This window comes from Alternaria hordeiaustralica (assembly GCF_023758085.1).
Source record: "Alternaria hordeiaustralica strain BMP 2776 chromosome Unknown scaffold_6, whole genome shotgun sequence".
Classification (NCBI taxonomy): Eukaryota; Fungi; Ascomycota; class Dothideomycetes; order Pleosporales; family Pleosporaceae; genus Alternaria; species Alternaria hordeiaustralica.
In genome coordinates this window covers 729,035-749,690 of record NW_026056778.1, presented here as the reverse complement: position 1 = coordinate 749,690, position 20,656 = coordinate 729,035, and the positions used below count along the sequence as shown (strand labels likewise).

The window sequence follows — 20,656 nt, the reverse complement described above, 5'->3', positions numbered from 1 at the left end:
TAACACTTCTGAAACAGGAATCGCTGGGCAGCTGCGTCTTGCGCACAACATATTCTGCGATAACTCAAAGCCCAACATTTCGACTTCATCACGACATACTTCTGTCAAATTTCTCGTCATCTCGTGCCTGAACACTTCGTGGGATGGTGGTGAGCAAGTTGAAGCGGACCCATGACTCGACTGCGCCTACCAATCCATTTGAGGACGCGCCAGCAACGCCACCTATCTTGACAGGGCCACGATCAGCACCGTGCCATTCGAAACATCACCACACCACCACATATCGTTCTTTTGATCGTCAGGGCGAACAGCTTAGTGCACGCTATGCGGCTGAAGCCGAGAAGGCCACGATGGGGCCCAGCCCGCTGATTAACTCATCTCCACACCAGCGCATCCTCGTCATGCTTTGACGTGGTAGCACACGGCTGTCAGGCTGTTTCATATCGCGGATCGTGCCACAAGTTGCCGGATGCCGTGCCACCAGTTGTCGCACAGTACGAACTCTACGAGATTGATTAAATCACAATAAGAGTACGAAGGCTTTTTGAGGTAGTGACAGGTGACACCCAGACATCGACGAGGATGGGCCTGGTTACTTAAAGGGGTATATTCATGTGTTCGACCTGGTACTGGGATGGACCTTCATCACGGTGAACACGTAGAGGGACTCACTCGCCCTTCTGCCTGAAGGAGAGAAAGTTTAGTGCAAAGTTTGGCAGAAGTCAACCACACGTTGGGCTTCAACTGCCGACCATGCAGGTTCGGAACGGAGTCATCACGACATGATCAGTCAATGGTGCTATCAAACACTGCGTGAGCATGCGTGAGGCCACGAGTAGTAGGTGACACGCAACGTATTTTGGGTAATGAGCAGCGATGGAGGAACCCTACTCTTACTATTCAAGACGAAACAAAGCGTGGTTCTCCCCTACCGAGGTAATCTTTCGCCAAATCACTATCATTACCATTGTAACACATCATTCCAACTTGGTAACACAGATCTTCACATGGGATCACTGCAGAAACATGTTGCTTCTGAAGTGTCGCGTCGAACCGACGAATGCTGCGATTACTGCACCGCGAGACTTTGAAACCTAAATCCCGCAGCCGCGTAACCTCAGTGCGGTTCATTGAAAATGTAAGACAGGATAACCAAAATCCTTACGACTTAACGTACCATTCTGCTGTCGTCCGCAACGAACCCCATGATGCGTGCGCGTTCGATGTAAGCACGCCACGCGTCCCAAGGCTCTTTCCCTATCACGAGTCACCACTACCACTTCCCCTTCTCCTTCCTCCCGGGAAAACGATGCTAAAAGCAACGAACAAAACCCGGGCATAAATCGAACCCGTGAACGTAGCAAGTATGTAGACACGAGCAAAAAAAAAGGGTAGCCAGGACAACAGTTAGGCTTCTACTGTCCAGTTCTGTGAACGGACGAAGAAGCCCGTGAACCAGGTGGATACAAGATCCAATCAGACAAGCCTGTATCACTGAATGAGCACGAAACTCATACTGTTATGTACTCGTGCACAAGATTAACTGCAGTGTCGGATTATTGTTGCTCAAAATGCAATGTGCGGGCATGATCCAGTGTAACTGCCTCAGATGGTGACAAAAGCTTCGGCTGCTCCTTCCCACCGATGTCGCAGTCTTAGTTAAGCGGAGAACAACGTGCGTGGCAAAGCACGTGGATGTGTCCCCACTTCGTTCTTCACGGAGAAGGAGTATCCGGCTCTTGGAAAGTAAGACACAGGGAGTGCGGTATCGGAGCTCCGTACATGCGGTACACGTGTATTACAAGAGGAAATCAAATAGGCTCCATGCGATGAAGTGGCTCGAGAGTTTATGGATAGTAACTTTCAATGCTGATTACGAAATTAAACGAATATCGACATGCTTCCAGACCTAGTGTTGCAGTGACTTCGCGTAAGTGATCTAGTTGTATGTATCCAACTCCAATGGATCCAAGTGTAGACCCAAACGTAGACACACTATATATGTCACGGCAGAAGCGAAGGCAATGATTGCAGAGTGAATAGTGTTTGTTTTTGGCTAGATGTTTTATATGACATGATGAAGCTGAGAAGATGTTGCCAAGAACATACAGTTTGTTTGACCACTCGACAAAAGAAATCGGCCCAACCACCAGGGGCTCTCTTCAGAGCAAGATGCCACTGACATCGTTCGCGCAGAATCCCTCACAAAGTAAAAGAACGCCGTAGATGCAAGAAAGTGAACTAGTCGAGACAAATTGTCAAGGTATCGATCGAAGTCGAGTAAAACACAAAGATCAGACTGTCGAAACCTCGAATTGGTGGAGGTCGAAGCAAGGGAGACCGCACTGGGTCAACCCGAATGTACACGCAAAGCAATGAAATATTCCGGAGTAGCATGGTAGCCTGCGAAGATAGCCAGGTGTGTTGTTGTCACCTTTCTCAAATAACGCCAATGTAAATGCAAGTCTTTCATCCTAATCCACCCGCCCTTGACCTAATTGTATACCCAAAAGGTGCCCTCATTTAAAGGAACCTTGGTTCATAAATCATAGGTCGTCGTCGTCCAGATCGATCGCATCGGGGTTTGCGGCTGCCTCTTCGGTAGGCTTGATGTTGCCACCCTGAGGACCGGTACTGGCGGCGACAAAGCCAGCTGGTGCGCGTGCTTGACGCTCGAGAGCGGCCATTGCATCCTCGCCAGCAGCATCGGTAGCGTCGCCGTCTTCGTCGGCGGGTGTACCGTTCTGTTGACCACGAGCGACAGCCTGGGAAGCGATGAAGTTGACGTCGGTATTGTACTGAGCCTGAACACTGCGCTTGATGCGTAGCATTTCCTTGTACGTGTCTTCGTTGCCATGCTGGACTTCGAAAGACTCCCACTTCTTCCAGAATTCGGGGCTTGTTCTTGGGTCGCAGAACTGACTGGCATGGCCATAGATTGCTCGGGCTCGGTCGATTTCTCCCAAGCGACGTTCCATCTCGGCAAACTTGAGGCACATTTCCTTGGCTTCGCCGTCGGGTAGGGCGGCAATTGCGCGCTCGTAGATTGGTCGCGTGGAGGTGAGACCAAAGTTCGAAGCCGACTTGGTGATGTAGAAGTTGAACATTTCCAGCCTGTCCTCATCTGCTACAGCGCGTGTGGCGCGTTCGTAGATGCGCATGGCATGTCTAGCTAGACCGCGATCTTCTTCAAGCGCACCATACATCAAGTACAGTACCTTGGCGAACTTTGGCGGGCAGTCCTCCACAGCCTGTTCGAACAGGTCACGCAATCGCTCCATGCCAATCTTACGGTCCACGGCCTTGGTGAGGTACAAGTTCCAGATCTCGAAAGCGACGGGGTAGCTGAAGAGGTCGAGGCCGCGCTCGTAGACCTTGAAGCAGTCTTCGTAGTACTTATTCTCTTCCAGCAGGTTCGCGTAGTTGACGATGGTTTGCGGTGTTGCGATGCGAAGCTCGAATATTCTTTCATACACCTTCTTTGTCTCCTCCAGGGTGCTGACACTCTCGACAAGATCGACGTAGAAGCTCCACAACTTCCAGCTCTTGTGTACACGCTGTTGTGGTGATAGCGACTCATCGAAGTAGTCGACATTCGACCGCTTAGGGGCTTGCGTAGCCTTGGCCATGATGTCCACGGCCTTGTCGAAGTTTTCGTTGCGAAGCTCCATCTCGGCCCATTCGCACCACATCTCAGCCAGCTCGGAGACTGACTTGAAGGGCACCTTGACAGCCTTCTCCATGATGACACGGGCATTCTTGAGGTCGCCGCCTGATTCGTACAGTTTGGCATAGTTGGCCCAGAGCTCGTGAAACTTGCCGAGTGCCTTCTTGGGGTTGATTGCCGCAATGGCGTCGGTGTAGGTCTGGACCACCTCTTTCTTGTTGTCACCCCAAAGAGCGACGCGCTTCTCCCATTCGATGACATTGTGCGGGTTCTGTCGAAGCATGACATCATTCAGCAGGAAGGGCCGTCTTTGCATGAGGGATTCGAAGCGGACCATCCGGATGTCAAGGTCCGCGTCAGCAGCCTCGTCGATCTTGCCCTTCTCCGACCGAACAGCGGCCTCATTGAGCTTGATGCCAATCATGGCCTCCTCAGCCTCCACGTACGTGTCAAAGACGATGGAGAAGTCGCGCACAGTCATGACTGTGGTGACAGCCTCCTCGAAGACGTCGCGGGCTTTCTCGTACTCGCCCCTGTGCATCCAGTACCGCGCCAGACCGACCCAGAGTATGCCTCGCTGATCGGGGAACTTGGAGATACCGCTCTGGATAATCTTCTCCACATCGATGCCGCTGTCGTCGCTGGTGTCGATTTCCTTGGCGTGGTCAATCATCAGATCGATCATCTCGGTCCAGAACTGGAAGGGCCCCTTTGCCTCCTTGCTCTTGAAGCGCGGGTTGTTGAGAATTTCCATGTACTTCTTGACGGCCTCGGTGTACTTGCGCATATCCTTCAACAGCTCGATGAAGTCCTCGGCGTCTTCGGGGTGGATTTGCATGTAGCGACGCCAGATCTTGACGGCCGTCTCGCCTGACGCAGACGTCGCGAACGGTCGGTAGAGGGCCCATATGCGGTTGTGCTGAGTCAGAGGCAGGGCGCGTAGGGCTCGGTCAAACGTGCGGCGGGTAGTAGTAACGAGGGGCTGCTGCATGAGGAAGTTGAGGTACATCTCCCAGATGCGCGGCATCTTGTTGAGCAGGACGAGGGCGCGTTCGAAGAGGGCGTTGACCTTGACATAGTGGGGCGCGAACTTGGCCGGGTTCTTCTTTGAGAGGTGCTTGGTGCGCAGCTCGAGGTACAGCTTCCACAGCTTGTACGAGCGCGGAAGCGTCGTGACGGCGCGCTCGAGCACAAATGCCTGCTCCAAGATGCTCCCACGTGACTTCTTGAAGCTGTAGTAGTCGAGCCAGGGCTTCACGCTGCCGGCGTTGCGCTGGACGTCCTGCTCGTACGCGACGTCCTGGTCGGTGATGAGGAAAAGGTCCGCCGAGGGCTCCATCTTCCGCTTGGAGGGCCGCGAGAGGCTCGCGGTGACGGTCCTGAGGAGTTCGCCGGGCATGATTGCGCCAGAGCCAGGGCGTGTGTTGCCCGCGGTGGGCAGGAGGGCGATGGGGTGCGGTGTTGGACGGCTGACGAGGCGTGTCGAAGTGTTAAAGTTCTGAGGAAAGAGCGATGGTCAGCCGTCTCCTGCAGCCAATAAGCAACGTGTATTCCGAGGACCCGCTTCTCAGTGTTGGTAGGCGCGCGCGCACGGGTCTCACATCCATGGATAGCTAGCTCCCCGGCATAGCTGCGTCACGTTCCGCTGGATTCACCTGGCCGCACTGCGCACGCTGACTGGCTCCGAGACACCTCCCAGAATATCTCCGGCCATTGTCAGCCTCTACCCTCGGTTTTAGCCCCATAGCCTTCTCCACCAACTGTTCGAGCCGCAAACATGTCTGGCAGCGGGGTACGCCAGCCCGAGCTATGCAATGCCCGGGACATCTGATGCTAACACGACCCTCAGGCACGAGAGGCCGTCTTCGCGACGCGGCAGTCGCTGGGTCTGATGAAGGGCAAGCTCAAGGGCGCCCAGACCGGCCACGACCTGCTGAAGCGGAAGAGTGAGGCCTTGACCAAGTATGCACTCGCCGTCTCCAGTCCACTCGTGAAGCTTTGCTGACCATGTGCAGGCGCTTTCGAGGTACGACTACGCTATATGCACCCCACCATCTGCCTTTGTAACTGAAACCGTTTCCAGAAATAACGCGCCGTATCGATGAGGCCAAGCGCAAGATGGGCAGAGTCATGCAAGTCGCTGCTTTCTCCCTTGCCGAAGTTACCTACGCTGTCGGCGGCGACATTGGCTACCAGATCCAAGAATCCGCAAAGCAAGCCCGCTTCCGCGTACGAACGAAACAAGAGAACGTCTCCGGTGTCTTCCTCCCGCAGTTCGAAAGCTTCACTGTCGAGCAGAACAACGACTTCGCCCTGACGGGTTTGGGCAAGGGTGGTCAGCAAGTACAAAGATGCAGAGAGACATACGCAAGAGCGGTCGAGACTTTGGTGGAACTGGCTAGTCTACAGACTGCCTTTGTCATTTTGGACGAAGTTATCAAGGTGGTCAACCGCCGTGTAAACGCCATGTGGGTATCCTTTCCTTCCAGACAACTGCCGAAGCTAACAGCCAACAGTGAGCATGTCATCATCCCCCGTACCGAAAACACCATTAAATACATCAACTCTGAGCTTGACGAGCTCGACCGAGAGGAGTTCTACCGCCTGAAGAAAGTGTCCAACAAGAAGCAGAAGGATGCTGCCGAGGAGGAAGCCGCAAGGGTGGCGGCGAAGCAGAAGAACGAAGAGACGGAGAGTGAGGCGCGAGAAGATGCTGCCGAGAGCAAGGACATGCTGGGCGACGAGGACAACGAAGATGTTATCTTCTAAGCGCTCTACAGGCGACTAGTAGGGCCCGTCCGTGTAGTGTCGTCTGCGGCCCATTGGGCGCTGGATCCACCTCTCTAGCTCTCGCTCGCCAACGTCTCGCATGTAGACATGCACCTTCCAGAAGGCTGATACGGAGTCCGTGGTCCAGGTTCCGTTTGGCATCCCGCGCGGGGCGTTTTCGACCAAGCTAAATAAGAGATAAGCATTGTGCCATTTAATGTGAACGTTGGCCTTTTGATAATAAGACTCTATTGTGCCGGCCTGTATCTGTGCCGAACAAGGTATCATAAAATGCATAAATCCATAGCAATAATCCATACGCAGTAACCTACTGTTGCCGCTGGTAGGTGACTTTCATAGGCTTGCCCTCTGCGCCGATCGGGGTGTTGGCCGTCGATTCTTTCGCTGTAATCGCAAACTGCTCGTTCTCGAACTCCGCAAAGGCCACAGCCCTGACCGAGACCAAGCGCACTTCCTTGAAGCCTTCGAAACGCTCGAAAATCGTCGTAAGGTCGTCCTCGTCGACATCGCGGGGGATGTTCTGCAGGAAGAGCGTCTTGTTGGGTCGTACGTATTCGTCGGGAACAGCGGCTGCTCCGGTTTTGGCTGCGCGAGGCTTCTCGGCGGCGACTGGGTTGGCTTGCGCTTTCGCGTCTTCTTCGGCGCGCTTGAAGTCTATGGCAGTCAGTATAGAGCTTCCTCAGAAGTGGTAGGAGATGCGCACCCCTAAGCGTCAGGCGCTTCCGCTTGTGATCGTCGAACAGTTCCGGCGCCTTTCGCTTGACTGTCTCGTCGCTGTGTGTCTTCGCCCTGTGCACCTTCATGACCTTGCCGTACATCTCGAAGCCGTTCATTTCCTCCACCGCTTCCAGCGCAGCCTTCTCACTGTCGAAGACAATGAATGCCTGGCCCTTCCGCTTCAGACTACTCTTTGCGATAACATCCAGGATCGGACCGTAGTATTGGAAGACCCGTGTCAAGGCTTGCTTCATGGTATCGATCTTGACGCGCTCCTCGAGGTTGTTGACCTAGTGTTGTCAGCAATCGCGCCACCGAGTGCAATGTGAGTGCGTTGCTGGCGCGCTCGTGGTCCAACTCACGTATATACTATATTTCTCGATTAGCATCAAGGGGACCTACCTTTTGGGCATGATCTTGCACTTACGTTTCGATGGGCACTGGGTATTTGCTGGGGTCTACGAGACCGCCGCCCATTACTACGCCCTCCATCTTGTCCGCCATCTTGAAGCGACTGTTGTGTGGGTAGTGGAGTTGTATGGCGTGGTCTCACTTACCCGACGAAGCTGTCGGGAGCTCGAATTCGAGATCCGCGCCAAGCACGCTAGGCTGCGTCCGCACGTGACGACGAACACCAGGCCCTGAGGAGTTCTGCACCTGCAGAAATTCATGCAAAGGTCGACATACGATGTATCTCCAGCGTTCTGAACTTCGCGAAAGCTCTTACTATATGTCACTAAGCAGTTTGACACAACTTTTCTCTTCCCTTAAGTCGTAAGAGCGGTAAGGACGACTGAGAGTGCATGGTTGGAGCCGCCCCTCATCCTTGATGGAGCGCATTGTTCTTTTGCTGCTGACAGCTATCAATTCTCTCTACCGATCACTGATGCACTTAGAAAAGGCGCTTACATCCTTCATCATGAGTACTGACGTCAGCATGCGTCTGAGCTGATGAGGCTCGTGCGGAAACTTCTCTCAGAAGCCTTTCCAGAACTGACAAACATCAATTTTGCATCTCATCACGTCGTCGATTTTCAGACTCTGTATGCAATGCCACCACCAGGGATACGATGGCGATCGCACCCATTGTTCATAGTCTTTACTGTGGGAATGGGCGCATTCGTGGACCTTTTCTTGTACGGGCTCATCGTACCAGTACTGCCGTTCCTGCTGAAAGACCGCATCGATCTCCCTGACTCTCAGATCCAAAGCACGATATCGAACCTCCTAGCAGTCTATGCAGCAGCTTCCTGCATATCTTCACCCATCGCAGGCTTCCTCGCTGACAGGTTGTTTTCGTCTCGAAAGCTACCTTTCCTCCTCGGGTTAATCCTATGTCTACTTTCGACCATTCTTCTCGCTCTCGGGCGTAGTGTCGCCGTTCTGGCCATTGCACGATTTCTCCAGGGAGCATCGGGAGGTGTGGTGTGGACCATCGGCCTCGCTATCTTGGTTGAGACCGTAGGCCGCGAAAACTTGGGCAAGACTATGGGAACTATATTCAGCTTCATATCAGTTTCCACCCTAGTCGCACCTATTGTCGGCGGTTCATTGTACGCGAAGACTGGATACATAGGTGTCTTTGGAGTGGCCATAGGGTTGATTGGCATAGACTTCATTTTGAGATTGCTCATGGTGGAGAAGAAGGTGGCTGAGAAATACTCTACTCCGGAGACACATGCCTCTGAACCGGATCGGAGCAACGAACAACAAGATACGGAACAAACCCCTCTTCTACCAAATGGTCCTTCTCCGCTCGATCGCTACCGTCTCTCCAAACCATCGAATCGCTTCACCCGCAATCTTCCCATCCTCATGCTGTTTCGCCATCCTGGTCTGCTAACCTCCGTGTGGATTGGATTTGTGCAAGCTCTTCTTCTTGGTTCTTTCGATGCTACTGTGCCGTTGGTAGCTTCGGAGCAATTGGGTTTCGACAGTCTCAAGGCTGGATTGCTCTTCTTACCACTAGGCGGTGCGGATTTCCTACTGGGTCCAGTCTTTGGTTGGTGTGTCGATCACTATGGTACGAAGCCAGTATCAGTCTTTGGGTTCATTTGGCTGATACCAACGCTTGTATTACTCCGACTTCCGACTGAGTCGAGTATCGTCGAGAGATTAGACAACGGCCACATCATCGCACTCTATTCTGCATTGCTAGCGATGAACGGACTCGGTCTGGCGGTTATCAACAGTCCTAGCATTGTCGAATCTGGAACTATCGTGGAGAATTACTACAAGGCGAATAAAGACATGTTCGAGCAGGCTCCTTTCGCCCAACTCTACGGCATCAACAGCATGGTGTGGAGCGGCGGGCTGACTGTAGGCCCACTGCTGGCTGGGTATCTACGAGACAAGATTGGATACGGCAACATGAACGCCGTTCTCGCTGGCATTTGCGCCTTCACGGCAGTTTTAGCGGCACTGTTCATCGGCAACAAGGAAAAGGACCAGGATGCATCTGCCAGAAATGTAGATTAACCATCACTTCATATCATCATGTGTCATAGTGCAAGCTTTACTGTTTCATATTTCCATGTGGTATCGCAACCAACAAAGTCAGGTCGACTGGCAAAAAGGATCTACATCCTGCTTATCCACCCTCCCTGAACATTTATCCATGTTTGACATTACAGCGACTGATAGAGCTAGTCTGACGGCCTAATCCTGATAGCAAGTACAGTCGTTAGATGAACCGTTGAAGTTCTTCCCGCAAATCCCACAGGTGTTACCGTCCACAGGAGTAGATTCAGGCTTGATAACGGACACTGTAGTGTGTTAGTGAGAAGGGAACTAGAAACAGACCCGGGATCTGGGGTACGTACTTTTGTGTTGCTGCTGTGTTGCTGGGAAAATGCTTTGATATGCGATTTGGTTGAGTTGGACGTGCAGGTTGAGCTTGTAGTAGTTATTGTGTGGTTGATTCGGAGTTGTTGTCTGCGGAATAGAGGAGAAGAGTTATATGTTTTATACCATAAAATCTCCACAGATCTTCACCACATGCCTTCATGGAAGTGTGTGTGCGGACGTTGGCACTGCATTTGATAAACTGGGAATCAAAGCTGTAGTGTGACGACTCTGACATTCGACATCCTTTTGGCAACGAAATACGCTATATAGACACCCGACGTCAAGGGCAAGCTCACTGCTTCACGTACGTATATCCCAGAAGGTAAAGCACTCCACACAGTGCTTGTCACCGTTCGCTATAGCATACCGAAGTCTCTTAGTACCTGATCTTCAAGCTCTTTGTTGTCTGCCTTGGAGCAAGAACGCATTTCACGCTTGGTACCACCCCTTGCAGGCTTCATAATCCATCCTTCGAACGCGTCTTCACTCAACTCCAGGCCCTCTCTAGCAATCCAACGCTTTCGAGTCTCTGCACCGACATTTCTTCTCATCTGCTGAGACCAGGACTCATCAATAAGGCGGATAGCTTTGATCAGCTTCTCGGAAGATTCCCCGCCAGATATCGTGGAGCGTGTCTTTTCCTTGAACATGAGATAATAGTCGAGATACTGATTGTTACTGCCCAACGAGACGTCTTTGACTGCTGTTTCGAAGGCGGAAGGAAGTAGCCCTGCCATCTCCCAATCGATGATGGCAGCAAGCTCGTACTGTGGACCGTCTTCACTTTCTGATTTCTTTACTAGCAGGTTCCGGGGTTCGAGGTCGTTGTGAGAAAGCACCAGACTTGTTTCAAGCACCCCAAGATCGCGAGAGGAAAGATGTATGTCACCCAACTCAGGTAAGGCAGATCTGATGACTATGCCGTCGCCGTCTAATGCGTCCTCTATGGAAGAGGTAGCAAATCTTTTGGCTTGACGCTTAGCGACATGCAGCGCGATGAACTCGCGGACACTTTTAGCGAAACCAAGGAATGAACTGCCAATACTAATATCTCTGCTGTTTGCGACTGCGTCCAGAGCTGTGTTTGGAAGGATTTGTTGAAGGAGCGCATGCGAAGTGTCGAGCTGTTGAAGTTTACCGACTGCATTTGCAACAGCATCGATCAAAGATGTCTTCTGCGTGAGGTTGAGAGAAGGCCAAACAGAATCTAGAGTCACTGTTTCCGTGATGAACCTGGTGACCATGTAGTGCATATCGCCCTGGTTTTCCGTCACCACCTTTCCGTAGCTGAGTATCTCGGGGACATAAGTCGGTATTTTGAGTGAAGCTGCCTCTTGAATTGCAGAAACGACGGCTAGCGATCCGCTTGCGGTGTCCAAACGAACGATGACAGCGGGACGGTTTGGGAATTCCGCTTTGAACGTGCAGTTGGTGAAGGAGTGAGCAAGTATTTCGATGGAGTTGGGTTGCGACTCGGTGAAAATCGCCGAGATGATGGCGGTATTGGGGCGAAGCATTCGATCAGCCATATTGAAGAGGGTGCAGCTGCAGGTCGAGTTCCGGGGCAAGAGGATGGAAGGTATGATCGTAGGACAAAGCTAACCTTATACAACCGCCAAGACCCAGCGGCCCACATTGCCTATGATTGGGTCGGAACTCGTTCTTTCACCGATGATATCGCGTGCATGTCGCGTGAAGCTGGGTTGTTTGACTTCCGCGTTCGAAGTGCGGGCCCATCCTCTTTGTTCTACACGTTGGACAGTCCGAAGTCCATGTCTTCAAGGAAGGCTGACGGATCAGCAAAACTGCCCCAATCATCGAAAGCTGCGAATGGATTTGATGTCGGCTCTTCTAGAGCTTCAAGAGGGGCGAGAGAAGCCGAGTACGGTGCTTGAGGTTTGTTCGCGTCAGTGGCCCTGACCTCAAACGGAGGCTGATTTGTTGTCAGTGCGTTTGATGCCAAACACGAGAACTTCGTGTCGTAGAAAGATTTCGCCCACTTGATCTTCGCAGACCACTTCGCAAAGGCTTCGTTGTTCAGGTTCAGACCATCAGGATGCGCCTGCGATACAGCATCATAACGTCGAGAAGCCTCACCCAGAAGCGTCGAAAAGTCAACAAATTCTCTAAGGGCTTGGACATCCCAGCCGTCCATCTCTATCAGGCTTGCTCGGACAAGCACAACGAAGATGTACGCAAACTGCGCGAAAACGCCGAATGGGACGACAAGATAGTCCTCGACGGGGAGTTCAAGGTATATCTCCGTGTATCTTTTGGCCGCGTCCATACATTGCCACATTCCGTCTAGTCGCTGCCGTAGGTCCGTTTCTTTGACTGTATGGGTGGCAAGATTCCCGAATGAGCGTTCCCAGATCGCAGTTCGGGTACAGGCTTGCTGCAAACGCGACACTATCGCCGTCGCTGCGTTTCCAGACGCTAGCGCAGTCCTGTCGAGGTCGCTCAAGAATGATTTAGCATATAGTTGCACCGGAGCATGCTCGCAGTCGGTGGCCATGGCTTCTTGCATGATGCGCTGACTCTGCGCTAGCTGTACGAGCAAAAGGTCGCTTTCGTATTCTCGAGCTTGCGTTAGTACATCGACGCAAGCTGTATGCCATGGAGTCCAGTTAAGGTCATCGATCTTCCGGAAGGATGTAAATATCTGTGAGGTTAGATAGAACGTTCCGAGAACTGCACGTCGCTCATCGTTCGTTACGACTTTCGCCGGCTGTGGCACGCCGTGCGCTTGTGACGCTGCCATCAAAGCCGTCTTCTCACAAAACCCTGGTGCACGATCGATATCTAGGTCGTGGATGAGCGCCATGGTAAGGTGTAGAAGTACCGTGTGGCTCGGTGGTGCGAACAGATGCGGATTATACCAGTTTCCAATCACTAGCATACCCTGTAGCAGATCGAGTGATCTCTCGCCATTGATCAACACCCTCTCCGAGATCTCTCGTATAAGACCCTTTACCATGATCTGTTGGGCTGCGGTATCATGAAAGAAAGCTACTGTCTTAATAGCCTGCAACAAAAACGGCTTGTTCTTGGCCAAGCTCGAAACATCGGTACCAGTTGAAAACACCACGAAAGGCATGTGAGGTGCCATCAGTCTCTGGTAACGATCGAATAAGACGTCCGTGTTTGGTTCGTTCATCTCAAGCATCGCGTCGCGAGCAGGAGTTGTAGTACCGACAGGTTCAGTAGTGCTTGGAGTCATGATCAGCGGTGCCTCGAGTGATCCTTTTATTTGCTGTAAAGCAGAAGTATGCACTCCCGATTCTGTACATGCCTCTGGCGCTTGCTTGCTGGCCAGAGCTTCGGTTATATCTGCGAGCTGTGCCTCGAGGTGCTGCAATTGAGCGCATCGTCTACCCACAATTTAGCATCGTGAACCCGGAAATTGGATGCCGCTCGAACTTGACTCACGTTCTTGTTTTTGCCTTGCTTCTGCGTTTCGTTGGCTCACGAGTCTGGCAGACCTTATGTAGTCGCGCACATCTAAGAATATGTTAAGTTTCTTTCTGAAATCTTTCAAGATAATCCCCCGGACTGAGTACTCATGCTAATTGATCAGTCGTGCTGTATTGACTGACCTTTCGCAGTTGCTGCCCTCCGAACGCCTCACACATTTGCTCTTCGCCTTCGCACAGACTGCACACGACCCATGATGTGCATGAGTCGTGTTTTGCGACGTGGCTGTCACTTCTTCAGATTCTTCGCAGGCTGAACTCATTGCAACTAGGACGTAGCAGTAAGGTATTGAGACCTCGTGAAGCAAGGGTAATGATGAGGACAACGAAATTGATGGCAATAGGTAAATCGACGTAGCAATATCTCCGTCCGTCTAAACTCCGAAATCTGCAGTATGACAACATCAATCTCGGCTCAACATTCAACCGTTCAGCAGCTTCTCATGCGCTCCTCCATATCTTTTACCTGCAACGGGAAATGTCTCCTGAGCTTTTCGAAGGTCTTCCATATCTTCATCGGTCAATTCTAAAAGTTTGCTGTTCAAGGTAACGCGTTCGATGTTGGTAGACCCTGGAATGGGAATCGCCCCTTGCCGCGCCACCCAAGCGATAGCGACTTGTGCCGACTTAAGGCCTTTGCTCTGGGCAATCTTCTCCACGGCCTCGGCAAGCTTGTAGTTCTGATCAAACACTTCAGGTCGAAAGCGATCGAACATCTTCGGGCGAAAATCGTTGGGCGAAAGATCATCGAGTGACTTGAAACTTCCCGTGAGCCAGCCCCGACCGACCGGACTGTACGCAATCACAGGGATCTCGACTATATCGGTGTTGTCAGCGTCGGATCTTCAAAGCGAGTTCTTTCGCGGAAAGACGTACGTTCAGAGCATGCTTCCATGATTCCATTGTGAAGGGGATCGGGTGTGAACAGGCTCAGCTCGATTTCTACGGCTGAAATGGGATGAACGGCATGAGCTTTGCGAATGGTGTCTGCATTGACTTCAGATAGTCCAATGCCCCCGATCTTACCCTCTTTTACCAGTTCCGCCAAAGCTTTGATGGATGTTTCAACGGGCGTGTTGGGGTCGATGCGTGCTGGCATTTCATCAGTTGTTGCTGCAAGATCAACTTTCCGACGTGCTCATACCCATCTCGAAGATATCAATGGATTTCGCGCCCCCTAGCCCTTCCAGAGCCTGCTTAACAGATGCGCGAATGGCCTCTGGGCTGCCTACGGGGCCTGTTCCATGATTGAAGGCGCCCTTGATGTTGATGACAACCTGTTCAGCATCCTGGGGGTATTTTTCGAAGTAGTGGCGCATCAGATGTACGGAGTTTGACTCCGGTGTGCCATAGTGAAGACCTCCGTTCCATAGGTTTGCACCCTGGTCTAATGCGGTCTTCAGCAGACTGATTTGATGCTCGCGCTCGAATTGAGGAAATGGAGCAGGAAGAGTCAAGCCTGGAGAGTCTGCCGTCAGTACGTTGCGTCTAGAATGCTCAGGCAGCGTGGGACGGACCTAACATTCCGAGCCCGACAGGGCCCACTGGCTTGCCGCACACGCGTGTAGCTGCTGCTCTTCCAATACTCATGACGGGCGATAAATAGTAAAAGAAGCCTTGCAGGCTGTCAATTTAATGATAAGGGACGATCTGAATGGAATAGATGATACGGATGGCAGGTAACAATGACCATGCTTTTATAGCTTTATTCTGAACGGTGCTGCGAGCCACAACACCGTCCGTCCCCGCTTCTCGAACATGCACAATTCGGCGCCATTTCAATCTTATGAGAAAGTAGGAAGCGATTGTTGTTGCGCCGTTCCCGGTCCGCGTTGGATATTTGTGTGGCTTGCTGGAGAGGGAACGGAACACTGCGACCGCGCGCTGGCAGCTTGGTGGGCAGTCGGCGCTTCGGGCGCTATTTGAACCTCCGCCCCCGTTCGAGCGGCGGCTCAGCACCCACCTAGCACCCTACCTCAACACACAATAGGTACATGTTACGGTCCTCCTCAATCGCAAGCAGGCGATTCCCAAAATCAGACCATTGAGAACTTGTTGTTCTTGTCATATACCATAACCCTCAGCAGCATACTCGCAGGATCGTCATCCGCATCTGGCTTAATTACCAGATTCTCCAACAGAACGAAGCCCATATGCTGGTACAATGGAAATCCCATCGGACTTGCCTCAAGGCCTACTTCAATGCCAGCAGCCAGAGCTTGATCAACACCCCATTGAGTGAGCGCAGTGCCCGCACCGCGCCGACGATAGTCTGGATGGGTTGCAAGCAGAACGAGGTAGTAGTTCTGAGGATACATCTTCTCCCAATATTTCGAGTGGGTGTAGTTCAGCGCTTGCTGAAAGGCGATCATGCGCTTCGGATCGCCATCACGCCGCCTGAACTCCTTTCCTATGGCCCAGTTCTCTATAAAGGTGATGTAACCTGTCATTGCTCAGTATTGTGTTCATCGAGGTTCGCGCGTGTATGCTCACAGTGTAGCGCGTTGAACACGCCCTTACTCCACAGGTTCGTCAGAGCCTGTAACAGCATACTCTTTCCATTTCTCTCCCATAATGCGAACGCGATTATTGTCGCTACTGCTTCTCCACGATCTTCGCTTTTTTCCTCCACTGACGCGACTTCTTCAGCCACGATGAGTGTGATTTTGGGGTGGTAGAGATAGTGTTTGAACACTTGCAACCAAAAGAATTGACTGTCATCAGGATACTGGCGCCTGTACCTCCAGATGAATTCGAACCCCGGGTCATCAGGTAGACTAGCGAGGGCAACCGTCGTGACACGAGGGACGTCGCGAAGTTCAGCAAGCCTGACCCTGAAGGACGGTGTTGGCGACATGCTGTTTGAAGCTGGGCGGACGGCCGCCTGAGCTGGGGCGAACCCCTCATTTTATCGCTAAACAAAAGCCGCGGTACAGTACGCGGTTGGATCTATAGGATCTTTCTGCTTCTCAGGCCTGCCACAGTATGTGTAGGTGGTAAGACGGAGCTGCAGCCACCTGATTGTAAGTCCGAGATGATAGGCTGATAAGGTCCACGGAGACTTGAGGAAGGGATGACCGCGTGCACGGGCCATACAGCCTGCCGCTCCCCATCGATTGCCTCTGCCGCATTTTCCGCACGACATCAATGTGAAGATGTCGGTATGGGATCGACTCTCTGTTGAGCTCGTTGATGAGGTAGCGTTCTTCGTCTTCCGATTCGATACTGTAGGCTAACGAAAAGTCCAGATTTTCTCCTACCTTGCAAGGCCCGTGACTGAACCCCGGTATTCATGGGATGAGAGCAGGCCTATCCACGATTTTGATTACATATGTGGCCTCGGCGGCTATGACTACCCACATGTACTTCACCGGGAGCTGGAGATTCGGCTAGTCTGTAAAGCTTTCGACCACGCCATGACCCGTCTCTACTTCCAACATAAATATGCGACATTCCACACCTGGGAGAACACAGCTACCTCGAGACTTCAAGAATACATCACAGAAGAAGGCGCTAAGTTTGCGCCTTGCATGAAGCGCTTACGAATCATGTTGTCTGAATCAAGACTGAGCCCCGATGGATTGTTCGAAAAGAGAGACGTCGAAAATAATCCTGGGCTGGCTGGAAAGTTGGCCCTTTTGGTCGCGAACACGTCAGCCTTTGTCCCTCGGATCGAAGAGGCTTTCTCTGAATTACCAACGCTGAAACGCCTTGTTATTACGCTCGAAGAAAATTGGCGTAGCGCACCGTTGGAAGTTGATCAGCGAGACGATGAAGACTATGGCCTCAAGCTTGATCTTGACTTCCTGCAGCTCATTCGTAGCAACATCGCGAGCATATTCTCCTCGCCACGCGTACATCTTCCTTTGCTGACTTATCTTCGACTTACGCTGCCCTCAGCATACGACATTGCGATCATCGGCGCTTGTATTCAGGACGATATGGCCATGCAACTGCGACATTTGTTTTTGGAATACATCGATGGCACAGGGCCATTCGGTGATCGCGCGTACGACCTTGACGAGAGGTATGTTAACGACGATCACGGAACCCCGCTCTACTCTAACCTGCAAACGCGTTTTCCAAATACGGATTACATGGACGGCATATGCACCTTGGTGTCGCGTTGTCGCAATCTCGAATCTCTTGGCCTGAAGGGCACTCAATACTGCAACCTTGAATCGCTCATGTGGCGCCCGACCGGAGATGGGCTCAAGACCTTATACATTCACCGTGCGAGAACCCCTTCTTCAGTCTTACTTGCTCTCCTATCCCCGTCCACCAGTATCCCAGAGTCGTCGTCGAGCTCTAGAATTGTTTCGGTGGAGCTTTCAGACGTGGACCTCCACGGAAGTGCGTGGGGCACGATCTTTGATAACTTGGGATATAGTCCGCTACTCGCCTACTTTGATGTGAAGGACATTTTGACAGGGAGGAGCGACCAAGGGAGCTTAGTCAATTTGATAAGAAAGGTTGATGCTCGGGAAGGTTACTTGGGTGAGGATTTGCAGGACCTATACCGGGAGAGTTTGGACAGTTTTTTGAATGGAGAAAGTAATGGCTGAGGTTATAGAGTACATACGTGCCATTAATCATATCTGACCTGTCCAAATGCGATCTGTTCAGAAAGCTAGGGTTTGCCCCGCCTCCTTAGTAACAGCCGCTTTAACGTTCGCGCTGCCCAATAGTTCGTACTTGTAGGGCAAGCTTTGCGCATTGAGTGTACCCTTGGGAGCTGTATTGGCGCTCTGCCCACCAAACAACACGTCCTCGACGACTGCATATCCATCTTCCGCACTACTCTCCGTGTATACCATCTTCTTGCCACTGTTCTCAAAGACCGAGCTTTGAACCAGTGCTTGCGCACCCATGCGGGTGTTCACGCCTGTAGACTGCTCGTTGTAGTAGTTGTTGAAGATGTGTGCAGTGCCAAATCGAAGCAACGGGCCGCGACTATTGACGCGGTAGAACTGGTTGTTCGCGTATGTCACGCGGAGATGGCCAGTGTCTTCGGCGGCGTTCTTGTCGGAATGGCCAACCAGGGTGCCTTTGGACTGCGCTGCATTAGCCAATGTATATTGTTATGAAGACGAACATGAGGACGTACATGGTTGTGAAAGTAGGTGTTGGAGATGGTTACGAAGTCAGCAGCGTGCGAAAGATCGACCAGCCCATCGTAGGTGTCTTTGCCAACAGTCTCGTCACCATAGTAGTCGCAATGGTCGACCCATACGTTGGTAGAGAGTTGAATGGTAGTGGCATCGCCGTACTCAGCGGGTACTCTGCCGATCTTCATGTTGCGTACGATGACATTCTTCTGGCCCAGAATCGTCAGACCAATTCCAGTCAAGGCTGTAAAGTGTTAGTCAGGGCTCTTGCAACTTAGAAGGCTAATCGCATACAACTTCCTGTCTTCCCGATGATGGTCTTATCAGAGCCGACCTGTACTTTTGCAGCACCACTGATGGCTCCTTGAACTACGATGTTCAAAGGTCCGGAGGAGTTGGCCGCGGCCGAGAGCTGGGGTAAAGTGCTAACAGTTGTAGTAGGACCACCGGCTCCCCCCTTGGTCCCGCCATTTGCCATCGCGAAACCAACATTAGCTGCATCTGTAATGCTAGCCCTCTTCTCCAAGGCTCTTGCTGGTGTGTCCTGATAAGTTGGAGTAGGCGATGCTGTGACCGCGGCTACCGCAACGAGTAGAAAGGAGGTAGAAAGCTTCATGTCTAGTACTTGCTGCGATGTGAGATGATGGTGCTTGGTCGTTCTGGCAGAACCCATATACACGTCGAAGCTCCATTATGTATAATGCGTCGGCGTTTGGACCGCAATAATTTTCGCTGATCGTCTCCGTGAAGCTCGAGGGGTGGCTTGATCTCCACCGACTTCATATAAATAATGAACCCTCTTAGGTGGGATTCGATGGCGAATGTCGCCGCGAAAACGCCTGAATACATGGAGTAACATGAATCATTCCGCGTGACCAATGTGTAGCTCAATTGGGTAGTTTGGACGTGCATCACGGCTGTGGCCGAGCGTTGGCTGATGCATGCGAAACACATCGGTCCGGAGAAACCCCTGGTTGGAGGAAGTTAGCTCAATCCGGTCACCCCAGATTTGCATCTATCTAGCATCACAATGCCAAGTCTGGGGAATATTGTTAGCTTAAGGAATGTTGCGGGGAATACAACGCGTTGATAACGTTGATGTTGAAAGAATATGCTTGTGGATGATGCGCATGGTCGTAATCTGATTTTGGTGTGAATTAACATCGCGACATCGACCCCGGCACCAGAACTGAACACGACTGCAACGATTGAGGCATCCTCGATCTTCAAAGCCAGGCACGGTTTTCGTAATCGGCGTTAGTACCTCCAACCATGATGTTCCCATTGCCATTGGCAACCGCAAAACCAGCGCAACTGTGATCAAGTCTCGTGCAGCCGTCAATGACAGCCAAGACACTCCATGCAAGATCGATGCTATGCCATACAAGTCAGGTTTTTTCTGTTCCATAGTCGATTGTGCGGGGTAAAGGAGCGAAGATAAGCATACCAGTAACTACTCTCACGCTGATCCGTTGTACTTATACCAACAACAACGCCATTGAACCCGTGCCAACACACCGTTCTCGGTTCTCTACTGTCGAACTCACAGAGAGTTTTGCCGAGGATGCGAAGATAAGTGAAGCAGGAAATGAGATTGTTGACGTCTGTGTAGGATCCATCTTCCGGGCCGCACACCAGTGTATTGTCTGAGGTGGCGGTTTGAGCTGCGGGGTGTTAGATGATGTCCACCTGAAAATGCGACAGGTACTTGTAAGAATACGTGCTCACCGCTGGGGCCTCGTACTATTGGCCACTCAAGTAGATCAGCTGTAGTAAGATTCAGAGACGCTAGAGACGGGAAACCTGGTCCTGGGATAAGTTCGGAGTGCATGTCTGGGATTGCATCTGAACAGTTTCCGAGCGTCAAGAGGGAGACAATGGGAAGACAGATTCTGAAAAGCATGGTGAACAGAGAGGCGCCTCTAACATGCCAACACCTGGATTGGGCTCGAATATATCCTGTTACGCAATAGCTATATTTCCGTCAACTTTATGCTATCCATTGCCCTGGCCATAGTGTGATTGCTGCACAACTTGATCGTCGCTTCCCTGTA

General features: G+C 51.8%; 9 protein-coding genes across 9 annotated transcripts; 2 read left to right on the top strand and 7 right to left on the bottom strand.

Annotated features, from left to right (window-relative positions):
* Positions 1 to 2,546: 2,546 nt before the first annotated feature.
* On the bottom strand, positions 2,547 to 5,066 carry SYF1 (pre-mRNA-splicing factor syf1; the record flags this gene model as incomplete). Its single annotated transcript, XM_049386755.1, has 1 exon — positions 2,547 to 5,066. One exon carries the CDS (start codon positions 5,064 to 5,066, stop codon positions 2,547 to 2,549), a length of 2,520 nt encoding a protein of 839 aa, XP_049245525.1.
* Positions 5,067 to 5,444: 378 nt separating this feature from the next.
* On the top strand, positions 5,445 to 6,436 carry VMA8 (H(+)-transporting V1 sector ATPase subunit D; the record flags this gene model as incomplete). The annotated part of the gene is made up of 5 exons (XM_049386754.1): positions 5,445 to 5,459; positions 5,517 to 5,629; positions 5,683 to 5,693; positions 5,751 to 6,135; positions 6,184 to 6,436. 5 exons carry the CDS (start codon positions 5,445 to 5,447, stop codon positions 6,434 to 6,436), a joined length of 777 nt encoding a protein of 258 aa, XP_049245524.1.
* A 328-nt stretch (positions 6,437 to 6,764) lies between these two features.
* Positions 6,765 to 7,678, bottom strand: J4E84_004145 (uncharacterized protein; the record flags this gene model as incomplete). The annotated part of the gene is made up of 4 exons (XM_049386753.1): positions 6,765 to 7,111; positions 7,161 to 7,464; positions 7,537 to 7,543; positions 7,602 to 7,678. The coding sequence occupies 4 exons, from the start codon at positions 7,676 to 7,678 to the stop codon at positions 6,765 to 6,767; spliced, it is 735 nt and encodes a 244-aa protein (XP_049245523.1).
* A 546-nt stretch (positions 7,679 to 8,224) lies between these two features.
* On the top strand, positions 8,225 to 9,652 carry J4E84_004144 (uncharacterized protein; the record flags this gene model as incomplete). The annotated part of the gene is made up of 1 exon (XM_049386752.1): positions 8,225 to 9,652. The coding sequence occupies one exon, from the start codon at positions 8,225 to 8,227 to the stop codon at positions 9,650 to 9,652; it is 1,428 nt and encodes a 475-aa protein (XP_049245522.1).
* Positions 9,653 to 10,377: 725 nt separating this feature from the next.
* Positions 10,378 to 11,550, bottom strand: J4E84_004143 (uncharacterized protein; the record flags this gene model as incomplete). Its single annotated transcript, XM_049386751.1, has 1 exon — positions 10,378 to 11,550. The coding sequence occupies one exon, from the start codon at positions 11,548 to 11,550 to the stop codon at positions 10,378 to 10,380; it is 1,173 nt and encodes a 390-aa protein (XP_049245521.1).
* Positions 11,551 to 11,768: 218 nt separating this feature from the next.
* Positions 11,769 to 13,241, bottom strand: J4E84_004142 (uncharacterized protein; the record flags this gene model as incomplete). Its single annotated transcript, XM_049386750.1, has 1 exon — positions 11,769 to 13,241. One exon carries the CDS (start codon positions 13,239 to 13,241, stop codon positions 11,769 to 11,771), a length of 1,473 nt encoding a protein of 490 aa, XP_049245520.1.
* Positions 13,242 to 13,916: 675 nt separating this feature from the next.
* J4E84_004141 (uncharacterized protein) lies at positions 13,917 to 15,018 on the bottom strand (the record flags this gene model as incomplete). Its single annotated transcript, XM_049386749.1, has 4 exons — positions 13,917 to 14,311; positions 14,371 to 14,586; positions 14,639 to 14,953; positions 15,012 to 15,018. 4 exons carry the CDS (start codon positions 15,016 to 15,018, stop codon positions 13,917 to 13,919), a joined length of 933 nt encoding a protein of 310 aa, XP_049245519.1.
* A 512-nt stretch (positions 15,019 to 15,530) lies between these two features.
* On the bottom strand, positions 15,531 to 16,351 carry J4E84_004140 (uncharacterized protein; the record flags this gene model as incomplete). The annotated part of the gene is made up of 2 exons (XM_049386748.1): positions 15,531 to 15,937; positions 15,988 to 16,351. 2 exons carry the CDS (start codon positions 16,349 to 16,351, stop codon positions 15,531 to 15,533), a joined length of 771 nt encoding a protein of 256 aa, XP_049245518.1.
* Positions 16,352 to 18,116: 1,765 nt separating this feature from the next.
* Positions 18,117 to 19,080, bottom strand: J4E84_004139 (uncharacterized protein; the record flags this gene model as incomplete). Its single annotated transcript, XM_049386747.1, has 3 exons — positions 18,117 to 18,548; positions 18,602 to 18,846; positions 18,897 to 19,080. 3 exons carry the CDS (start codon positions 19,078 to 19,080, stop codon positions 18,117 to 18,119), a joined length of 861 nt encoding a protein of 286 aa, XP_049245517.1.
* Between the last annotated feature and the right edge of the window lie 1,576 nt (positions 19,081 to 20,656).